This window comes from Sminthopsis crassicaudata, chromosome 3, assembly GCF_048593235.1.
Source record: "Sminthopsis crassicaudata isolate SCR6 chromosome 3, ASM4859323v1, whole genome shotgun sequence".
Taxonomy (NCBI): domain Eukaryota; kingdom Metazoa; phylum Chordata; class Mammalia; order Dasyuromorphia; family Dasyuridae; genus Sminthopsis; species Sminthopsis crassicaudata.
Window position 1 is genome coordinate 649,194,102 of NC_133619.1, and position 23,300 is coordinate 649,217,401.

At 48.3% G+C, this 23,300-nt stretch overlaps 1 protein-coding gene across 2 annotated transcripts in view; it reads left to right on the plus strand.

The window, feature by feature from the left end:
• The window catches only part of LOC141564583 (NACHT, LRR and PYD domains-containing protein 12-like), a 37,507-nt gene extending 18,095 nt beyond the window's left edge, over positions 1-19,412 (plus strand). Inside the window, exons 8-11 of one of the 2 annotated variants that reach the window (XR_012488659.1) lie at positions 5,606-5,776; positions 9,764-9,934; positions 11,718-12,914; positions 16,591-19,412. Coding sequence is in view for 1 of the 2 variants with exons in the window: in XM_074307222.1 (XP_074163323.1) it covers positions 5,606-5,776; positions 9,764-9,934; positions 11,718-11,805 (430 nt within the window). In the remaining variant the exon portion in view is untranslated. Of the gene's footprint in view, positions 1-5,605; positions 5,777-9,763; positions 9,935-11,717; positions 13,514-16,590 lie in introns of those variants that run through there. The other variant, XM_074307222.1, reaches the window with a different exon arrangement.
• Positions 19,413-23,300: the final 3,888 nt, after the last annotated feature.

The following is a 23,300-nucleotide window of genomic DNA, read 5'->3' on the forward strand; positions in this document are numbered from 1 at the left end:
ATCTTCAATCCCTGCCCATTTACCAACTTCTTCGCTATTGCTCACAAACATGTCTATGTCTTTCCAAACTCAAAAAGCTCTCACTCAACCCTTTCATCTCCATTGATTATTGCCTCATTTCTCCCCTTCTTTTTGGGGAGAGGCCATCTACACTAGGTACCTTCACTTCCCTTACCCGCTCTCTTTTCAACCCTCTACAGTCTGGCTTCCAATTTTATCTTTCAAATGAATCCGTTCTTCCCAAAGTCACCTGTGATGGCCCTTTCTCATTCTCCTTGACTTCTCTGAAACCTCTGACACCACTGATCGTCCTCTTCGTCTTGATTCTCTATTATCTCTAGGTTTTAGTGACACTGCTCTCTCCTGGCTCACTTCCTAGCTCTCTGATTACTCTGTCTCATCTCCTGTTTTCCCAACTCTAACCCCTCTTCTGATCTCCATTTTCCTCATCTCCAACTGTGTGAAGACCTCTTTAGATGTCCTACAGATATCTCAAACTCAACGTGTCTAAAACTACATTTATTATCTTTCCCTCTATGAGAAGGGACAACACCTTCACTATTATCACTAACGCTGACCAATTACCAGCCCCAGACAGATAGGCACAGGAACTCTGGGAGTGACAGAACTCCCCTAGACCACAGGACTCACTTCCAGCCAAGTCAACATCTGAAGAAGCAGATGCATCAAATGTTTCATGTGGGGTAGGGAAGCCATTCTTGCTGAAGCAGTGAGAGAGACGGGAGGCAGCATAGGCCAGGCAAATCAAATCACCATTACCACCTTGATCACCAACTCCCACAGACCTGGATGGGGAATACCTAAGACCTTAAAGCCAAGAGCCTTGGGAATATCTATACTTGCAGCCAAGAAAAGAAAAGAGCCTTGGAAATATCCATGATTTCAGCCCAATGAAAAAAAGAGCCTTGGGAATATCCATGCTTCCAGCCTAGTGAAGAAAAGAGCTTTGGGAATGCCATGCTTCCAAACCTTTGAAGGAAAAAATCTTGCGAATTTCCACACTTCCATTCCAATGATGATAAAAGCCTTGAGAATATCCATGATTTCAGCTCAATGAAGAAAAAAGCCTTGGGAATGGCCATGCTTCCAACTCTGTGAAGGAAAGAGCCTTGGGAATATTCATGCTTCCAGCCCAGTAATGAGAAGAGTCTTGGGACTGGTCATGCTTCCCCTGCAATCAGTGCACATTCAATATGTATGGGATTGCCTGTCATCTAGGGGAGGGAGTAGGAGGAGGGAGGGGAAAATTTGGAAAAATGAATACAAGGGATAATGTTATAAAAAATTATTCATGCATATGTACTGTCAAAAAATTATAATTATAAAATTAAAAAAAAAAACCCTTGCATCCCCCTCAACCTAGCAATACCACTGCTAGGTCTGTATCCCAATAAAGATTTTTTAAAAAGGGAAAGGACCTATAATGTAGTTCTTTTCTGGTAGCAAAGAACTGGAAATCACAGGAATGCCCATCAATTGAGGAATGACTGGACAAGTTGTGGCATATGATTATGATGGAATATTATTGCACCATAAGAAATGATAAGTAGGTAGATTTCAAAAAAATCTGGAAAAAAATTACATGAATTGATACGAAGTAAAATGAATAGAACCAAAAGAATATTGTATAAAATAACAGCAGATTGTGTGATGATCAACTGTGAATGACTTAACTCTTCTCGGCAATTCAATGATCCAAGACAGCTCTGAAGGACTTAGGATGCAAAATGCTGTCCATCCCCAGAGAAAGCACTGATGAAATCTTTTTAAATCTTTTAAATTTTTAAGGTTTTTTAAAAATTAAAGCCTTTTATTTTCAAAACACATGCATAAACAGTTTTCAACATTCATCCCTGAAAAATCCAAGTTTTTTTCTCCCTCCCTTCCTTTCACCCCCCTCCCTTAGATGGCAAGTAATCCTATTTATGTTAAACATGTGCAGTTCTTCTGTCCATATTTCCACATTTATCATGCTGCAGAAGAAAAATCAAATCAAAAAGGAAAAAAATGAGAAACTAAAATGCGAGCAAACAACAACAAAAAGGTGAAAATGCTATGTTGTGATCCACACCCACAGTCCTCTCTCTGGGTGCAGATGGCTCTCTCCATCACAAGATCATTGGAACTGCCCTGAATCATTTCATTGTTGAAAAGAGCCACGTTGATGGAATCTGAATGCAAATCAAAGAATTTTTTTTTTCTTTTTCTTTCTAGTCTATGCTTTCTTTTACAACATATGGAAATATGTTTTGTGTGACTATACATGTACAGCTATATCAAATTGCTTACCTTCTCAATGAGGTGGCATAGAGGAAGGAAGAGAATTTGGAACTCAGAAATTTAAAAAATGATTGTTTAAAATTATTTTATATGTAATGGGAAAGTGAAATACTAAATAAATACTTAATTTAAAAGAAAAATAATATGAGCTCTTTGAGAGCAGGGACTGTTCTACTTTTCCTTTTATACTGTCAAATCCTGCTTTTATAACATCTCTCATATGCGTTCTCCCCTCTCTTCTGATACTACCATCTTTCTAGTTCAAGCCTCATCACCTCACACCTGGACTACAGCCCACGGGTGAGTCCCTGCCTCAAGTGTCTCCACAAAGCTGTCATCTTTTTTGTTTGTTTATTTGTTTGTAATTGTCTTGGATCATTATATATATATATTTTTCAAAATTCAATGGTTCTTTCTCCCTTTTTCCCCAATTATATTTAAATATTTAAAAGTAGTTTTCAACATTCATTTTGGTTCCAAAATGAGTTCTAAAAATTTTTCTCTCTCCTTCCTTATCCCCAAGATAGCAAGCAATTTGATGTAAGCTAGACGTACAATCATTTTAAACATATTTCTATGTTAATCCAAATCAATCTTTTTAAATTTGAGGTCCTGCCATGTCACTTCCTTATTCTATCAATTTGAGTGCTTTCCTATTGCTTCCAAGAGCAAATAGAATATTCCTCCAAAACTTGGCCCTCTTAAACATTTCTATATCACGTATCCCCCATGCCCCGTCTCCTAATATACTCTGCCATTAGGTGGCACTAGCTCCTTGCTATTTCTCACAAAAGCCACTCCATCTCATAACTCCAACCATTTTTCTTGGTTAATTCAATTGGATGGAACTCTCTCATTTTGACTCTGCCTCGCAGCCTCTCTGGCTCCCTGTAAATTTCATCTGAAATCCTGCCTTCTGCAAGAAGCCTTTCTTCCTTGATATTTGCCTTGTGCAGAAGCTGTTGGCACATACTGGATTGCATGTTGTCTCCCCCGTTAGACTAGAGCTTCTCGTGAGTAAGGATTCTCTTTTTTTTTTTCCCATTTATTTGTATTCCCAGAATTTAGGACAATGTCTGGCACAGTGACCTAATTATAACTTACTACTTCCTGAGTGCTATGCTCTGGACTTCTGGAAGCACAAAGTTTAGATATGGCCAAATTCAGCCTTATTATATGCTTGGTAACCGACGCCACCGATATGTTTTTTAAGCCCCAGATTCCAGAAGCCTTAGCAAAGACTTCTAGATTCTTTCTGTTTGGTCCACACAGATCATCACAACTGGATAAATTGAACCAAACATTTTGATGAGGAGAAACTGAGGCTTTCAGCCGAGATGGATCAGCTCTTTTTCTGGTTGTCTGATTACCTCTCTCTCCTTCCCCAAAGTACCAAGTACCGGATAGCGAATGAATTTGCTACTCAGGGCTATGTCAAAACAAAGTCTTTATTGATAGTAAAAAAGAACAAGAAATTCGGTTCTACACACATATATTGTATCTAGAATATACTGTAATATATTTAACATGTATAAGACTGCCTGCCATCTGGGGGAGGGGGTTGGGGAAGGAAGGGAAAAAATCTGAATAGAAGTAAGTGCAAGGGATAATGTTGTAAAAAATTACCCATGCATATGTACTGTCAAAAAAAAGTTATAATTATGATAGTAAAAAGGATAGACAGGCATTTGGCCTCCAGAAAGGCCAAACTGCCTGGCAAGGGGACACCAATTGGCGGGCACAAGGCAAAGGATACTGAGTGCGAGGAATACATTTTTAGAAATTCTTTTTTATACATAACCAGAATCATAAAACAAAGTTTGTATAGAGATGTTATCCAAGAGGATCTGGAGAGATTAGTAAATAAGACAGGAATTTCATTTGTGTCTCAAGTTATCTCCTTTAATCTCTCCTCAGACAGGAATTTCCTGTATCTTGAGCTATCTCTTTTTGACCTTATTAATTTAATCAACAGTTAAGCTCCTACAATTAAAAGTACAGGGGACTGATGATAAAATACATTACCCATGTCCACTTAGGAGCTGATGGAATCAAGATAAGGTGCAGATTTTTGAGACAAATTTCTTTTGACATGACCAATGAAGAAATGGATTTTGCCTGACTAAACAGTTTGTAATGGGCCTTATGTTTCTTGCTTTCTCAATGAATGAGGGAGGAGGAGACGGGAGGGAGGGAGAAAGGATATGGAATGAAAACTGAATTTTAAAAAATAGCTGAACCCCAACTGTGTGGCAGGCACAAAGCCACGAGCCTGGAGTACGAGGCCAAAGAATGAGTTGAATCGTCTCATTTGATGATTCCTGGGAAGCTCTCGCCTCCTAGATACAGGTTCTCCCTCCCCCAGAAACAGCTGATGTTTCTGATTGTGTCAGGTTGGAAAAAACTGTTCTTATCGCCTGAAAAGGAACTGCCAGCAATCCTAGCTTAGTTATGCTTCTGACCCTCATTGGCTGATTTGGGAAGTACCATTGGATGCATCTAATTATTTCTTGGAGGACAAGGAGCTGTTTCCCACCCAGAATGCAATCTGTCTCCTTGCTCTCTTTTTTTGGTAAGGGACCTTACCTTTCTGCATCACATGCTTCCAACCCCCAGGCTTCTTTGCAGGGTCATGGATTCCCACTGGACTCTACAGAATCTTTTTCTTCTTTGCTTTAATATTGAAAGCCTTCTTCCATGTTTTATTTTTAAAAGGGCTTACTCCTTTCTCCCTGATAACCTGCAGCATGAGGCTGGGCAGGCTGGCCACTGGATTTGTCATGAGGACGAAGAGAAAAGAATCCCAAGAGCCTCTGAGGCTTGAGATGGAGAGAGTGGTTCCAGCAAAGGGGCGGGGGAAAGTTGGGAAGGAAGGTGGAGTAGTAGCCAGTGTCAATTCGGAACTTGTTGAGTGTGGGAGACTGATGCTGATTCCCTGGGGAGGGGTCACTCACCAAGAGTTCAGAGATGGGGTTTTCCAAGTCAGGGAAGAGTTTGCAAGTAAAAATACAGATGTAGGAGTCTGCCTTATGAGGCTGATTGAAACCTCTGGGATGGGTAAAGAAAAGACAGAGAAAAGAGAAGATAAATTGGAGGAAGGGAAGGGAGGCAGGAGAAGGGGAAGGGAGACAGGAGATGAGGAGGGGAAAGGAGACAGGGCAAACACAATGAAGGGGTGGGAGGAAGATAATGGACTCCTCAAAGAAAGAGAAAGAATGTTAAAGGAGCTAAGACTTGAGCACAGAGTAAGAGAATTAATATAAGTAATAGTATCCTGCCCTTCCCCGGGTGTCTTATCTTCTAGGTTGGGCATCTGCCGGCTCACCTTTGTCTCCTGTGAGGCTTTAGCCAGTACCCTGCAGTCCAACATTCACCTCAAGGCTCTGGATGTGAGTTTCAATGACTTGGAAGACATGGGGGTGCACCTGCTCTGTCAGGGACTGCAGCACCCCAACTGCAAGCTGCACAAGCTGTGGTGAGTCATCTGGGTTTGGAATGAAAGTGGGGAGAGTTCACTGTGGTCATTTCGTCATCTGAAATGAAGAGCTTCTGAGTCCCTCTACCTCAGACATTCTACATCTTGTGTTCTCATGTTTTCTAGCTCAAAAATACTAGCGTCGGAGATCTACTTCCATTCAACTTCTACTTTTTATGTTCTAAGGTCCCTTATTCTGTGCCCTGTGTTCCAAGGCCCCTCTTGGCTAATGTTCTAGTTTTAAGGTCACTTCGGCTTTGAAGGAACCTTAATTCAGCTTCTCCACCCCTTGTTTCATGGAGGTAGAAGCTGAGACTCAGAGATGAGTAATGATCCCCAGGGTTGCAGAGGGAGTGAGGAGCCCAGCTGGAGCCAGTCCAGTGTCTCTTTAAATCCTAAACTGGGGCCCCATCCATTAGTTCCCAACACTCCCATGGGTCTCTGTTAGGTTCTTACTAAGTGCTGATGAGATAATGAGATATTAGGTTCTTACTAAGTGCTAAGTCTATTCCGGCCTTTCCTGGTAGTTTGACTTGTGAATTCCTGCAGAGAGCCGCCTCAAGCCTGGTCTAAAGCAGAGACTGACTTTTTTTCCTCCCGAGCTGCCCTCTTTATCCTCCCAGAGAATGGGCGTGGGATAATGCAAGGGCTTCTGGGAAGAACCACTTCAACCAATGAGCTTGCTCCTCCCAAGCACTCAAGCCCTTCCCCAGGAATTCACAAGTCAAACTCCCAGGAAAGGCCGGAACTAGAGAATTATCAAGTACTGACTTAGCACTTAGTAAGAACCTAATATCTCATTTTCTCATCAGCACTTAGTAAGAACCCAACATCTCCCCCTTTCTTTTGATTAGCACTTAGTAAGAACCTAACAGGTCTCCATTTCCTTCTCTATAAGAAGAGATTGGGCTAGCAAGCCTGGACTCGAAGTCTCCTCCCCGTCCTGAGATTCTTTGCTGCCATCATCCCCCCCCCAGTTCCGTGGGGCCCTTCTGTCTCCTACCTAGTTCTTGACTTAGAATGGAAGGAGCTGGAAGGGATCTCTAAAGCCACAGGGCCAATTCTCAAAATTTTATAGAGAAGGAAAGTGAGGCACAGTTTCCCTCAAGGTCCCAATAGATCAGAAGCATCAGAGGTAGAGTTTGAACTATGGTCTCTGACCATAACTTACCTGGTATGATGAAAAGAGCCTCTGGAATCAGGGGCCAAGGCTTAGCTTATTCCTCTCTTGACCTGGACAGGGCCCTTCCAACAAAATCCTAGACCCTTCTGGCTAGGACAAGGACCCTCTCTACAAAACCCCCTGGCCAGCCAAGCTTTGTCGGAAGATTCTGGGGAACATGAGATCCTTGAAGGCAGGACCCATCTGGGGTTTCTCTCAGCTGCCTCATAGATGGTCTCCAATGGTGCTCTTCAAAGATGCTCCCCAAAGATTTTTCCCAAAGATGCTCCCCAAAGATGCTCCCCAAAGATGTTCCCCAAAGATGCTCCCCAAAGATGCTCCCCAAAGTGCTCCTCAAAGATACTTTGCACAAAATTAACCAACTTTGTCCAGCTGAGTTGTCTAACTCCAGTAAGAGAGCTTGGCTCCTCCACCCACTCTAGCAGTCACAAGGATGCTCTCCCTGACTAAGGTGCCCAGATATTTCTCTGCCACTGCCACCCAGTGGTCCTTCTCCCAGGCGCGCTTCCGAGAGCATTGCCGGTAAATTGCAGTCCCCCCAGACTGGGGACATCTTACCTTCCGGCTGAATATCCCCAGTGCCTCCAATTGATCCTCAGTTGGCAAAAGCCTGGCCTTCTGCCCCGTCTTGGCCACTCTTCACTGGCTGCTTTTCAGAAAGCTCCTCAAGGGCCGTGCTCAGAGCCGGGGCTCTCCACATCTCATTCCTAGAAACTAGGCCACATAGCTTTTGGGGGGTGGCCATGTCCCCCCATTGGCTCACTGAGGCCCCCAGATCCTTTTCAGACAGAGTGCTCAGGTGGTTTAGGGGAAGTCTAAGGGCCTCCCATCTCTGTTCTGTGGCTCGTGAGGTTTTATTCTCCATTCAGTGCTGCCAACCAGACTACTCCAGTGCCCCTTTGTTTGTTTGTTTGTTTTCTGAGGCTGGGGTTACGCGACTTGCCCAGGGTCACACAGCTAGGAAGTGTTAAGTGTCTGAGATCACATTTGAACTCGGGTCCTCCTGACTTCAGGGCTGGTGCTCTAGCCACTGCGCCCCCTAGCTGCCCCTTCCAATGCCCCTTTGCACTATTCTGTCTCCTGGTCAGCCGGGCCCGCTCCCTGCCCCCCCCCCCCCCCAGGTACCTCCTGTCTCCTTGCTTCCCTAACCCAGCTCTCTGGGATGGTGCTGCCACCTCGTGGCCGACGCAGGGATGGCTGCGCCAACCCAGAATTCTGGCCAGTCAAGGGCGGGGCTTTTATTTTTTCCGTTGTTTACATCTGCCTTTATTTGTTTTTGTTCTGCTTTGTCTCCTTTTGGCTTTGTTTTTTAGTTTTTTTTAATTTAATTTTCCCCATTACATTTAAAACAATTTTTAAACATTTGTTTTTAAAACTTTGGGGGAGTTCTCCGAATTACTTTTAAAGAGGACCGAGTCCCCCTCATTTATTGAGAAGGGCTTTGAGCAGCAGAGAGATGGAGCCAGGTGCAGCTGGGCCCAAAGCCAGAGGGATGCTTGGGAGCCATTTTGGCGAGCTCCTTAGTAACTCCCAGACCCCCACTCTCTCCTCTGATTCATCTCAATCCTCTACAAACCTTGAAGTTCCCAGAAGACCTGGCTCCTGTCCCTTTCATACAGTCCCCTCCCAATACAGGATCCACCCCCATAGTCTCTGCCTCCCCATTCAGCTCCCAAGTGGGTTTGAGACCCTCCCCATTCAAGCCTCCACCCCCTTGCCCTCTGTTTGGTGAGCTCCAGTGACTTTTGTAACCCCCAGGACCCAATCAAAGACCCTCATTTAAGGGTCCTTCCTGCCTCCCCTCCTCCATCAGCAGTGCCGGCTCCTTCCCCAGCTCCCTCCAACCCCCCTTCCCAGGGCTCTCAGGAGCCTCCCTCCTCCCCCCACAGCACCCCACTTATTGATCTTAGTTTGCCTGACCCCCTTGGAAGAGGCTCAAATTCCAGCCTCTCCGGGAGGCCTTGCCTGCCCCCTGTGAACGCCTCTCCCTCTCAAAGGCCCTACGCCCACCCCCCCCCCATCTAGTAGGAATAGTTGTGGGCCTGGGGTCTCCTCCAAGAGGCTCCTGAGGGGCAGGAGCTGCCTTTTCCCCTTCTGACTTCCCAGCACTTGGGGCAGTGCCATCACCCAGTAGGTGCCTCATGAATGCCGGTCTTGTTTGCTGAGCGCTGTGTGTGAGGGGGTGTTAGAGTCAGGAAAGACTCTTGGAAAAGGGGGTGTTAGAGCAGGGAGCGCCTCCAGAATAGGGGGCATTGGAGCCAGGAGGGATCTCTTGGAGGCGCAGGCTTTGACTGCGGCTGGCCTCCACCCTCAGGGAGCCCCGGGGAGTCCCCACTCAAGCCTTGTGGAGAATGACAAAGCAATGACAAAGCAATCACGCTTCAGGCTTTCGCTTTACGGATGGATCGAAGCGGACTTTTTAAAGGGTTTTTCTTTAGGGGGGAGCGTTTTCCTCTGACTTTTATAGAAATGTTTTGCGTGATTTCCCATGTGCCTTCTCAGTGGGGGTGGGGGTGGCCAGCGAGGAAGGGAATCTGGAACTTGGAGTTTTCAAAACAAATAAAAAATTGTTTTGCCGGTTCCTGGGGAAAAAGAAAATATTAAAAGAGAATGACAGAGCGCGGGATTTTGTGTAGAGAGAGGCCTGGCTTGGGAGCCAGAAGGACCTGAGGTCAAGGCCATAAAGAGCCCGAGGGCGTCTGGGAAACCCAGCCTGGACTCCAGAACAGCAGCCACTGGCTCCGGGGCTGTCTTTGCTGAGCCAACCTCACAGACTGCCTCCTCTCCCTCTGCCCTTTGCCCAGGCTGGACAGCTGTTCCCTGTCCGGGGCTGCCTGCGGGGACCTCGCCGCGGCCCTGGGGGTCAACCAGACCCTGAGAGAGCTCTACCTCACCAACAACGCTCTGGAGGACGCGGGGGTGCACCTGCTGTGTGAGAGGCTGAGCCAGCCCAACTGCAGGCTCCGAACCTTGTGGTGAGAGCCCCTGGGATAGAGGGTGGGGGGGACAGGCTGGAGAGGGGAAACATGGGGGACTCCTCAGCCTCCAGAAAGAGAGCTTAGAACATCCATGGAGTGTTAGAGTGGGGAAGCTCCTCCAAACAGGGGGGGGCGTTAGAGCCGGGAGGGCCTTTGGAACAGGGGATGTTAGAGCCAGGAAAGACTCTTGGAAAAGGGGGTGTTAGAGCCAGGAAAGACTCTTGGAAAAGGGGGTGCTAGAGCCGGGAAAGACTCTTGGAAAAGGGGGTGCTAGAGCCGGGAGGGCCTTTGGAACAGGGGATGTTAGAGCTAGGAAAGACTCTGGGAAAAGGGGGTGTAGAGCCAGGAAAGACTCTTGGAAAAGGGGGTGCTAGAGCCAGGAAAGACTCTTGGAAAAGGGGGTGCTAGAGCCGGGAGGGCCTTTGGAACAGGGGATGTTAGAGCCAGGAAAGACTCTTGGAAAAGGGGGTGTTAGAGTCAGGAAAGACTCTTGGAAAAGGGGGTGTTAGAGCCAGGAAAGACTCTTGGAAAAGGGGGTGCTAGAGCCAGGAAAGACTCTTGGAAAAGGGGGTGCTAGAGCCGGGAGGGCCTTTGGAACAGGGGATGTTAGAGCCAGGAAAGACTCTGGGAAAAGGGGGTGCTAAAGCCGGGAGGGCCTTTGGAACAGGGGGTGTTAGAGCCAGGAAAGACTCTTGGAAAAGGGGGTGCTAGAGCCGGGAGGGCCTTTGGAACAGGGGATGTTAGAGCCAGGAAAGACTCTTGGAAAAGGGGGTGCTAGAGCCGGGAGGGGCTTTGGAACAGGGGGTGTAGAGCCAGGAAAGACTCTTGGAAAAGGGGGTGCTAGAGCCAGGAAAGACTCTTGGAAAAGGGGGTGCTAGAGCCGGGAGGGCCTTTGGAACAGGGGATGTTAGAGCCAGGAAAGACTCTTGGAAAAAGGGGGTGTTAGAGTCAGGAAAGACTCTTGGAAAAGGGGGTGTTAGAGCCAGGAAAGACTCTTGGAAAAGGGGGTGTTAGAGCCAGGAAAGACTCTTGGAAAAGGGGGTGCTAGAGCCAGGAGGGCCTTTGGAACAGGGGATGTTAGAGCCAGGAAAGACTTGGAAAAGGGGGTGTTAGAGTCAGGAAAGACTCTTGGAAAAGGGGGTGCTAGAGCAGGGAGCACCTCCAGAATAGGGGGCATTGGAGCCAGGAGGGCCCTCGGGACAGGGAGTGTTGGAGTAGCACGTTCTGAGAAACCTGGTATGTTAGGGCTGGGGGGAGGATCCAGGAACAGAGAATGCCAGAACATGGAGACAGTTGTTGAGGGGTTGTCTCCTGCAGAGGACACAAGGCAGTTTGGACTTGGTGAACTTTCAGGCTGCGCCTAATTTTAGCAATCTGTTTTTATATAAGGGAGAGAGGTCTCCTGCTGCTGCAGCCGGTGTTTAGGGTGGAGGGGAAAGGGAAGCTGGGCGATGAGACCCGGAAGAGATGCTAAGATCTAGCCTGGGGATTCTGTGATTGCCTGGCCCTGGGTGGGAGACTCCATGGGTGCCCACTGGAGGGTCCCAGCCATTAAATGAGACGGGTCACATGCAGCCTTGCGAGGATTTCTTTCTGCCTGGGGGTCACATTGGGCCCGAGGCCGGAGGAGATGGCTCCGGGTTCCCTCTTTTTGCCAGAACACAGAGGGGAAGCTTCTCCAAGACAGTCCTCCAGAGGCATTGGGTGCGAGTCACCAGGACTCCGAAAGCAGAGGCAGGTGGGGTGGGGACCAAGGCTCTGTCTCCTCCTGTCTCCGTAGGTTGTTTGGTACGGAACTGACGGAAGGGACCCAGCAGGCCCTGGCTGCCCTTCGAGGAGCCAAGCCACACCTGGACATCGGCTCCTGAGGAACTCCGCCAGGGATGAGGCCTCTCCGGCCCAGGACTCATCATCACCCTGCAGGGAGGCCACGCTCACCTTGGGACCCCACGGCCCATCCCAGACTCTCCCAGTTTTCTCTTATGACCGGACAACCCCTGCCAGGACTTCCACATGTGAGTCCCCGAGTGATGGGAGCCTTCCCCTTCTGGGTCTCAAGTGGGAGAAGATGGGCTTTGTGATGGCCTCCAATCCCAAGTGTTTCTGATCCTATGCAAGGGACTCCCGCCTGGGTGAGAGATTGGAGGAGATGCCCTCGAGGCTTCTCTGGGCCTATCTGGGCATTCTGGCGGGGATGCCCTGTGACCTTCCAGCTGTGGAAGTCGACTCCTCTGTGGACTGAGAGGATCTCAGAGGATCCCCCATCTCTGTTGTGGCAAAGACCCCAGGAGGCTGGACGCTCTGGGATCTCCCCATCAGAGTGTCCCAATGGAATGGCAAGCCTTCCTGAGTCAGTCTGAGGACATCAGGGACTCTGCCGTCCTTGTGATGGGCTGGAGGGGACTTGGGTGACTTTAGTCACCAATGGCAGCTGGACAGAGACCAAAAGCACCAGACTTTTCAGTGGGAGCAAGCATCTGGCCAAGTCCATCTAAGGAGGAAGAAATTGAAGAGTGCCCGTTGGTGGGGAGACAGCAAGGCACAGAGAGTGGGCTTGGAGGCTGGTCCTGCCAGTGAAGACCCCCTCATCTCCACTGTTCCACTTGACTCCTCCTCTACTTCCTGAGCAGCCCAGCCGGGTGTGGGGCCAAAACATCCCATTTCAGCCTCGCACCGAGAGACTGGGGGATCTCCAGTGTGCACCCACGAGCCAGAGATGGGATCTGAAAGCTGGGTCTCCTGGCATCAGGTCCAGGGTTCCATACATTTCAGACTCTAGAACCCAGCTGCGGACTTTGGGGGGCCCTCAGAGAGAGCTTCAGTGTCCCCCAAGAAGAGCAGGAAAGACACTGGACAGTGCACTGGGAAGAGGCTGAAGCTGAGAAACAGTAGGCAGAGGAGGGCGACCTCAATGCAGCCAGACTGCCAGCACTTGTAAGAACTCAGCCCGATGAGATCATGAAGCACCCGGGATCAGGTAGATCCAGGAGAGGTGATCCCTCCCTTTGGGAGAATCCTCCACCTTCTACGCCTCCAGTCAGACCCTGGCCATTGTCTCAGCCAGTGGCTCCCCCCCAACCGATAGCAGACCCATTTAAATCTGATAGACTGGCTAACCCAGTCAACATCTCAGACTGCATTTCCAGAATGGGACTCTCCAAGTTCCCCTTGACTGTCCCAGGCCCTCCTAGCGATATTCTCAACGCCTTGTGCCCCATCTGGGGCCCAGGTCTTCCTCCTCACATTCCCCAAATCTCTCCATCCTCTCCTCTGGCCCTTAGCACCTCAGACCTGGACTGGGCCAGCAGCTGCTGGGGGTCTGCCTGCCTCGGGCTCCTCACTGCCACCCAGTCTCCCTCAGTTGCCAAAGGCATCATTGCCCACCTTGACAATCCCATGATCTCCAGGATCACAGCCAAAAGGCTGTTGACATTAAGAGCTTTTATAGCCTTCCATCCCATGTTTTAATGATTTTAACATATTTAACATGTATTGGTCAACCTGCCATGGGCGGGGGGAGGAAGGAGGGGAAAAATTAGAGCAAAAGGTTTGGCAATTGTCAATGCTGTAAAAGTACCCATGCATATATCTGGTAAATAAAAACTATTAAAAATATTTTTAAAAAATTAAAAAAAAAAAAAAAAAGGATTCTGCCAGGATTGACCAAGGGAGAGAGACCTCCCTCTGATTGTCACAGGGCAGTCTATTCTTTTTACCTTTACAATGATGGAGAGTGGAGGCATCCTTGAACTCCTAGGACATAATTTCTTGCCATATAATCTGAAAAATTTCAGTCAACTTTTCTATGAGCAGTAGATCCTCCCATCACCACCTTGATCAACTGCAATAGATCAGCCCCCGGTTCTTTACCACACAAAAGTATGATGGCCTTCAAAGCCTCTTTTTCAGTTGGAACTTCAGCTAGGGAATGGTTGATTTTAACTTGAAGTAAACAATAGCTTCAGCATTGATTGATGATGGTGTGTTGAGAATATTATGAAAGTGTTTGGCCCCTTTCTCTAGGATCATGTCCTTATTACTAATCAGTGTGACACCATTAGCATGATAGCTAGTTAGCCTTCAGTGCATCATAAAAATGCTTTGAATTGTGCTATTAGCATAAAACTGAATTTCATTTTTATTTTTACTGAACCAAGAATCCCGCAGCTCTCTAAGTTTCAGTTTTGCTTTATTTTTGAGATGGATGAACAATCCTGCTGATACAGCCTATGGAGTTCTCGTTTTTCATTTAGCAGCTTCTGAATTTCCCCATTTTCATCAAACCAGTCTTAATGTTTGTGAAGATTCTGACCCAAATGAGCAAATGCAGTGTGGTACACCAAATCTCTGAAAGCTGCTCACTCCTTTTCTGCTATATTGTTGCCAACTGTGTGTTGGCTCAACTTACCTTCTAAGTTGGCAACAAACGGTTCTCTCTCAGAGAAGAACTCTAATGTGTCGGCATTAATCCTTCTAGTAGCCTTTTGGCCTTGGAGCTGCTATTTCTGTTGAATGAAAATATTCAGTATGGAGAGGATAAATCTTTGATCGGTCCAGCACTCTGCACCTCACATTGCCTTTATCATTCTGACATTCTATCTCTTCTCCTTACAATCTCCTTAAATGCCAATGTTTGCAGCGAGGGTGCATCTGTGAAGTTTTAATGCATTTAGGTAAATGGAAGACAGTGTTGGTGATAAGAAGGTCATGTGGTGCACAAGTCTTCAATAGTAAATAACCATTGCTGTGCTATTTCCAACTCTATTTCTCCCAGGGACTCCCTACCATGTTTGGTAGTCAGCCTACTCTAGCATTAAAGTCAACCAGAATTATAAGCTTGTCCTCTTCTAGCACAATTCTTTGACCTCATCAGGATTTGTCATGGTGGGAGCATAGGCTATGATGGTGGTATGGCGTTTTCCTGAAAGGGGCAGTCTTATTGTCATGAGCCTTTCACTCCTTTTGGAAGGTATGTGAGCTTGTTTTTTAGATTAGTTTTGATTGCAAAATCTAAACCAGCTTCATAGCTCTTCCTTTCACTGTGGCTGAAAAACATGTGTCCCGCTCCTTCGTCAGTAAGCTGGCTGTCATTTGCCAGGCTTGTTTCACCCAGGGCTGCTATTTGGATGTGATACCTGTTGAATTCTCCTGCAACAAAAGCCATTCTTATTTCAGGTCTGAGTTTTGTGTTGCCTATAAGTGTGTGCACATTCCCTGTGCCAGTGGGAGAGGAATAGCTTTTCAGGAGTTTTTGTACATTTATTAATGTTTTAACCACAAAGTGGGATCCCCACCTGATGTGGTAACCAGACCAGGGCTGGGTGAGCAATTTTTAGGGCATCTTTTCTAGCCCCTTCCTCACCTACGGAGGGGAGCAGTGTGATGCTTAAATGGCTGCTCAGACACCTGAGGGGCTGCCACATCCCACTGCTCCTTCCAGTGAGAAGGCACTCCTGTGACCTGAGCCACTTGTTTGCAGGTCCTGACTCCAGCTCCCAGGGTATCCACACCTGCTGCTTCATGACTCACGTAGCATCACAGGGCTTTGAGACATAGAAATGGTAAAATGAGAGGGGTGATGTCTTGATTGTGCGTTAATTGGGTTGAAGTGAGGCAGAGTTGCACGAAGTCATCAGCCTCACTCTCTCTTCCAAAACCACTATTATCCAGAAGCAGGACAGAATCAAGGTGACTGCTGATGACTCAAGATGCAGTGGACCTTTGGGATCTTCCATGCCAGCGCTCCACAGTGCTTCCCCTGCCTTCAGGCTGTTGGAACGAATTGTTCTCGTGCCCATTCCATCAGGAAGGCTATGTTCTGGGGTAGACACCCCCCTAATTCAACATAGGGTTTGAGACCCTTTGGTTCCCCTCAAGCCGGTTTAGCCTGTTTGCCAAAATGGTTTATTGGGGTGTTACCACTGCATGCTACAGCTTCTTGGAGCCACAGGTAAGAGTTAGGTGGATCAGATGAACACCAAAGGTAGGAAGCAGCCCTTCACATACCTCATGGAATGGAGGCCAGGAGCCCAATGAAACTTTTCTGTTCTATCTTTTACAAAATGACTAATATGGAAACATGTTTTACAAGATCACTCCATCATCTCTGTCAGATTGCTTACTGTCTTGGGGAAGAAAAGGGGAAGGAAGGAGGGAGAAAAATTTGGGACTCAAAATCTGTAAGAAAAAAAGCAACATTGACCATTGTCTTTGCATATAATTGGAAAAAATAAAGTGCTATTTACATTTCAAAAAGAAAGAAAGGAAACCCATAATTCAGAGAAGAGGTCTCTGGGCTTCAGACTGGCCCATAGGGTCCAGGATACAAAAAAGATTAAGAAGCTCCTGACCTAGATCAGCTCTGAGATCCTGTCCAAGTGTGGGATACAGTGAACATTAAGCCTTTTCATGAGCAGTGGCTAGAAAGCTGAGCCTGGGAGCAGAAAAGTCTGAATTCAAATTCAGACATTTCCTAGCTGTGTGAGACTGCACCAGTCATTTCTATTTCCCATTGTGCAGACCAAACGAGATACTATTTATAAAGGGCTGAGTTTGGTGCCTGGCACACAGTAGGCACTCTAAAAATGCTAACTAGCTATCAGCAGTAGTGTTATGATTACTTTTACTCTTATCGTTCGTATTTCTTGTTTCAGATTGCAAGACTTTACCTGAGACTAAAGAGCCCAATTTCACCAAAGGAGAAGCATAGAAGGTGGTATTGGAGGGATCCAGCAGGACTGCTGACCAGGAGCCTAAGTGTGGGACTGCCTTGAACATGGAAGCCAATCTTTGGTCTTTCCCAGAGTAGATCTCTTTTCCTGCAATGGGATTTCATCCCAGTGGCCCTCCTCCACGAGCAGCCTCGGGCCCATGAGATGAGCTGGAGAGATGTGTCTATTTGCGGTCCAACCCAGTAATGTGTGGGCAGAGTCCCACGGGAGAGACTCTTCAAGGACGAAGTCAAGTTGCACGTGTGTGACGGGTGTGGGAAGTGCTTCAGTTGGCGTCTGACCTTGGCCAGAATCTTCCTTGGTGGGAAGCCCTATCAGAGCAGTGAGTGTGGCAAGGTCTTCAGGCAAGGATTCAGCCCCGGGGAATTCACATTGGAGAGAAGCCTCATCTGTGGGTCCAGTGTGAAAAGGCCTTTAGCCAGAGCTCAGTCCTTGCTCAGCACTGACAGACCAGTGCTGGGGAGCATCCTTCCCAGTGTGCCGAGTTGGCAAAGCTTCGGATCACAGTTCTAATTGTTTTCTGCACCAGAGAAAACCCCATGAGGGCCGTGAGTGTGGGAAGGCCTTCTGTCAGCACTCCAAGTTCTTTCTACATCCGAGAACTCACACCCGAGAAAGCCTCTGAATGGAGGCTCTCAGGACCCAGAAAGGAGCCCTGGGTATTTGGTGGAATTGTGGGACAGCAACGTGCAGGACTAGAACCAAAAGTCGGACAACAAGGAGAGTGACTGCCTCAGACTCTCCACTGCTCAGTGAGAAAATTCATGTTAAAGTATAATGAGTTTTTAATATCCTGCAAGATGTTTGTTCTTATTATTCTTCTTTGCAAAAGGGGCAGAGTCCATGTTTGCATCCAGGTGACATGGTGCCCCTAACTCACAGTCAGGAAGGCTGCTCCTGACATTTACTATCTCTGTGGCCTGTGGGTGTCAACGCTTTGTGCCTCAGTGCCCCGTGAAAAGGAGATGCTGCCTCCCAAGATGCTCGTTGTAAGAATTGAATGAGATCCTGCAGAAAGCCTTTTGCAAACCTTAAAGCACCATATGAATGCAAGTTAACCCAGAACCCCAGAGCTGCAAGGGAGCTATATAAGAGGGTTCAATCCAAACAGTGCCTCAGCTAGAATCCCCTGCCCTGTATCCTGACAAGCAGCCCTGCGTTTTCTGGAGGATCCCCCATCCCCATCCTCCAGTGATGGGTCCCACAATACTATATCCCAAGATCTCTCCAGCCTGATCTCCATGTTCTAAATTCTGATATCTGGTGCTTTCCTGGTCCTATGTAATGAAACCCACCACTAATTCTCTCCATCCCCCTCCCATACCTCTTCAACGTGCCAAAATGACTGGGAGTTTCCAAAGTCTACACTGGCCGTGTTCAACCTTCCATACATCCCTTAGTTTTGGGAAGGCTTAGCACCAGAGCTGGTCACAAGATGATGATCACTCATCACTTCATAAAGAACTGGTTGCTAAGACAAAAAAGAAGTGGGAAATAAGGTAGAAAGAGAGGACATACTATGGAAGAGAACCTGGCTGTAAAAAGGGGAAGCCCCTGTTCATTATTAATACCCACCAAGACAGACACTGAAAAGTCACCTAAATGTAATGAGTATGGGAAAGTTTTCAGTAATGGCTTCATGTTCAAGGGCACAGCAGAGAATTCACACTAAAGAGAAACAATAACAAATGTGAGAAAACCTTCAGCCATTATTTAGACTTCACTCAGGACACCTAAGAGAATTTACCCTGGAGAGAAGCCCCAATGAATGTAGTAAGATTTTTAACTAGAGGTTGGTTCTTCAAAGTCAGAAAACTATGTTAGTAGGATATGTGTCTTTAAAAAAGTAAGAATACACAAAACAGCAAAAAAAAAAAAATCTAATATTTCTTAAGGGCACATGACTGCTTCTCTTGCTCTGGGTGTTAAAAACTAAGGCTTTCCCAATCTCCAATTCATAAATAGTCAAAAGATATAGGCAATTTTCAGATGAAGAAATTGAAACCATTTCTAGTCATATGAGAAGGTATTCTAAATCATTATTGATCAGGGAAATACAAATTAAGACTACCCTGAATCACATTACACACCTCTCAGATTGGTTAAGATGACAGGAAAAGATAATGACAAATGTTGGAGGGGATGTGGGAAAACTGAGACACTGATACATTGTTGGTGGAGTTGTGAAAGAATCTAACCATTCTGGAGAACAATTTGGAATTATGTTTAAAGGGCTATCAACTGTGCATATCCTTTGAACCAGCAGTGTTTCTACTGGGCTTATATACCAAAGAGATCTTAAAGAGGGGAAAGGGACCTGCATGTGGAAAAATGTTTGTGGCAGCCCTTTTCGTAGTGTCAAGAAAGTGGAAATTTGAGTGGATGTCCATCCATTGGAGAATGGCTGAATAAATTGTGGTATATGAAGGTTATGGAATATTATTGCTCTGTAAGAAATGACCAGCAGGATGAATACAGAGAGGCCTGGAGAGACTTACATGAACTGAGGCTCAGTGAAATAAGCAGAACCAGATCCCTGTACATGGCAACAAGATTATATGAATTCTGATGGACTCTTTCCAACAATGATCGAGCCATTTGCACCCAGAGAGAGGACTGTGGAAACTGAGTGTGGACCACAACATAGCATTCTCACTGTGTTTTTTTTTTTGTTGTTGTTATTGTTTGCTTGCATTTTGTTTCTTACTCATTTACTTTTCTTTTTGATCTGATTTTTCATGTACAACAAGAGAATTGTATAAATATGTTTACACTTATTGGATTTTATATATAAATATATATATATATAACTAAGGCTTTAATGCTTTGTAAAATGCTTTCTTTACAACAGTCCTTGTGAAAGGGGCCCTCAGCAAAGCCAAATGTGTTCACTGGCAGATGATTAAAGGTAAAACCCTTGATGGGGGCTCACAAATGATAGTTTTAGTGCCATAAACCTGAGTTAATCATCCTTGAGGAGGACCAATCTGAGTTGGAGACAACCCCAAAGGGGACACAATGACAAATTTTTTTGCGGTCAACGGCTTGTGTAATATTTAAATGTTTTGTAAAGCAAAACATGCACATTGTTTCACTTTCTGTTGTACTTTTATTTAGTTAAACATTTTCCAATTATGTTTTTTTTACATTCAAAAGAATTTTTTTTGAGTTCCAAATTCTCACCATTCTGTCAGTCCTTGCCTCACTGTTTGTGGGTTGCTGTCCTTTGTACTCAGAGGACCAAAATGACGTCACTATATTTGAGTCTAGTTACAACGTGTCCCACCAATGAGCTCAGGTCTGCCTGAGGTCACAGGTCAGACACAAATTTGGTAAAGTCAGTAAAGCATCAGACTTTTAATCTGAAGGTCCAGGGTTCAAGTCCCCCCCCCCCACCTATCGAGAAGGCAAAGCATTATGATAACTATTATACCTGCTGTACAATCCAACCAGAACAAAAGTGCGTTAAGAGAAGCCAAGAGTGTTACAAAGCTACCCCGGCTTCCATGAACTAGAAGAGAATCTTTCAAATCCTAGTTCTCTGCTGGGAACTGGAAGCACAGCTTAGGGTCCCACAGAGCAAGACCTAGGTTTGGAAACTTGAACCACATGCTGACCTGTGTGGCCTGCTTCTATCAGTGATGCGTAATTCGATTGGAGCAGACAAAATGACATCATGTCCAGGAATAAACACAAAAAAAACAAAACTGAAAAAAAAAACCCCAAAAGCCCAAATCCTAGCTGCCTAGAGACAGAAGGAAGCCGGAAGGCTCTCTCCGCCCTCCGGTTCTCTGTAGGAAACCCTTTTTCTTTGGGAGTTTTTCTTTTTTTAAATTAAAGCCTTTTATTATCAAAATCTATACATCGATAATTTTCGACCTTCACCCTTACAAAACCTCGTATTCTCATTTTCTCTCCTTCTCCCCCACTCCCCTAGATGGCAAGTAGTCCAATATATGTTAAGCACGAGCTGTTCTACGTCTATTTCCCTAGAAGGGAAGGGGAGTGCGCATGCGCCTAGGGCAGGAGCTGAAGCATGAGTGCTCGGGGGAGTGAGAAGGGGTGGGGCAAGGGGTGGGGCAAGAGCATCTGGAGTTATCAAAAGTTCGAAGGAAGAGAGAACGCGCCTGCGAGGGCTCCCTGAGCACCCCCTCCTCCCCAAGCTCTTTCCCGGAGAAGCTCCGCCCTGCTCTGGCCCCGCCTCCTTGCCCGCCCCTTAAAGGGGCTTCCATTGGTGCGCGGCCTCGAATTAGAATGAGGAGCCTTAGCGCGTTCCCTCCGCCCCTTAGTGTTTTCCGAAGCTAGGTCCCAAGGTAATGGCGTCCTAACAACCTGAAAGGCCGCCCCGCGCCCCCCCTCCCCTCTCCCCCCCCCCCCCCCCCCCCCCGCCAGCCCACGCCTATCCACGCTCCCTCGAGGGGCGGTGCCGGGCCTCCTTGTTCCCGTGAGCCTGGGTCGGGCGCTCCCTCGAGGCCCGGGATCCCCGGCTGCCCCAGAGGGGGCGCGGGCTGGCCTTGTCCTCGAGAAGCCACAGTCTTGTTACCAGGAATGACCCCGCGGGTGGGGGAGGGGTTGCAGGCGGCCCAGAGTCTAGACCGCCGGGCTGTGCCTCCGGTGTAGATCCTGACTCGGCCTGGAGTTTGGCGAGTGGCCAGGCCCGAGGGCAGGGTCCGAGGACAGGCGCTGTCCAGGTGAAATGGACAGGCCCCGGCGCCATACCGGGTGGGGGCGGGGCGGGGAGTCCAGAGGGGCAGTGACGCCGGCTGTGTGCCGGTACCCCACTTGCCTCAGTTTCCCCATCTGTAAAATGAGCGGAAGGAAGTGGCGATTTCTCTCTCCATCCCCAAACGGACCGACCAGCCCAGGAGGCTGGGCTGGCGGAATTCGGCAGGGACTGCTCAGGGTGGGGATGTCTGTGGGTCGGGGCGCTCAGCGCAGAGGCTGCTGGGGCGCGAGCCGGCCGGGCGCCCCGCATTCCTGGGAGCTGATGGGATCCCCGCGGAGGCGGAGGGCGCGGGCGCGGGCGCACCCGGAAGGATCTGGGGAGGGTGGGGAGGGTGCCAGGCTGCTCAGGGCCCCGGATGGGCTGCTGACCCGAGCCTCTCCAGGAGGGAAGCTGGGGCCCCGGGCCGCAGGCGGTGGGGCCGGGAGTGATTCCAGTGCCCCTCCCCTCCTCCTCTCTTCCTCCCCCCTCCTCCTCTTCCTCCTCCCCTCCACCTCTCTTCCTCCCTTCTTCCTCTCTTCTTCCTCCCCTCCTCCTCTCCTCTTCCTCCCCTCCTCTTCTCCTCTTCCTCCCCTCCTCCTCTCCTCTTCCTCCCCTCCTCCTCTTCTTCCTCCCCTCCTCCTCTCCTCTTCCTCCCCTCCTCCTCTCCTCTTCCTCCCCTCCTCCTCTCCTCTTCCTTCCCTCCTCCTCTCTTCCTCCCCTCCTCCTCTCTTCTTCCTCCCCTCCTCCTCTCCTCTTCTTCCCCTCCTTCTCTTCTTCCTCCCCTCCTCCTCTCTTCTTCCTCCCCTCCTCCTCTTCTTCCTCCCCTCCTCCTCTCCTCTTCCTCCCCTCCTCCTCTCTTCTTCCTCCCCTCTTCCTCCTCTTTCTCCTCCTGCCCCCCCTTCTTCTTCCCCTGCTCCCTTTCCCCCTCCTTTCTCCCCCTCCAGGGATCAGCTGTGTTGGAATTATACAGACTGAGCTGGAAGCATCCAGAGCTAAGCTTGGGGCCTCAGGGAGTGGGGAGAGCCTGGGTGAGTAGGGCCCTGGAAGCTGGGAAGGCGGGCCTTCTGGGCAGGGGGTGGGGGCGAGGGCTTCTCTTCCCAGGACCCTGTCCTCATGCTACCCTTCCCAGAAGCTGGGTGCACCCCCCGGACCTCTTCTCCATCCCTGCTGGGGCCACGTGGGAGCAGGCCCCACTAAGACCCCCTAAGACCTCAGGGGGTTGCCATCAGCGCCCATGGAGGGAGGACTGGTGAGCCCACTGGAGCTCCATGGTCCCTCCTTGCCCATCTTGGCCCATTTGTCTGGAACTGAAAGGAGTGGCTTCCCTGCTCTTGCCGTTGGGCTAGAAAGAACCTCCTAAGAGGTCTGGTCAGTGAGGGGTAGAGGCCACCAGACTCTCTGGTCTTGGGCAGAGCAAGTCCCCAAGCCTCTATTTGCTCCTCTGTGAAATGGGAACAATGACATGTCATGAAAGGGGAGGGCAGTCTCATTACCTGGGGCGGGAGTCTGGAAGCCCATCTAAAGAGGGACAGCAAACACCTGGACGTTGAGGAGGGTGGCCAGCCCAGGGAGGAGAACCCAATAGCTGGGATAGCTCCCCTAGAGCAGGGGTCAGGGAGCTGACCCCAGGAGGAGAACACCTCCCTTTCAGCACTTTGTATCCCAGGCATCCTTCCCTATGTGTGGACTCCTTTCCCTGGCACATGAGAGGTTGCATCAGGCAGCCTCAGGTTCCTGCAGGGTCTGGATCCAGGACTGAGGATCTTTTCTGTGACCTTCCATCTCTGGCAAGGCTCCTGAGCACCAGAGCCCCCATCCAGCATCCCCCACTCTGGGCCTTGGTGGTCCCACATTCCCTACTCTGGGCCTGATGGTCACATCCCTCCCTCTCCTCACTCTGGGCCTCGGTGGTCCCACATTTCCCCAC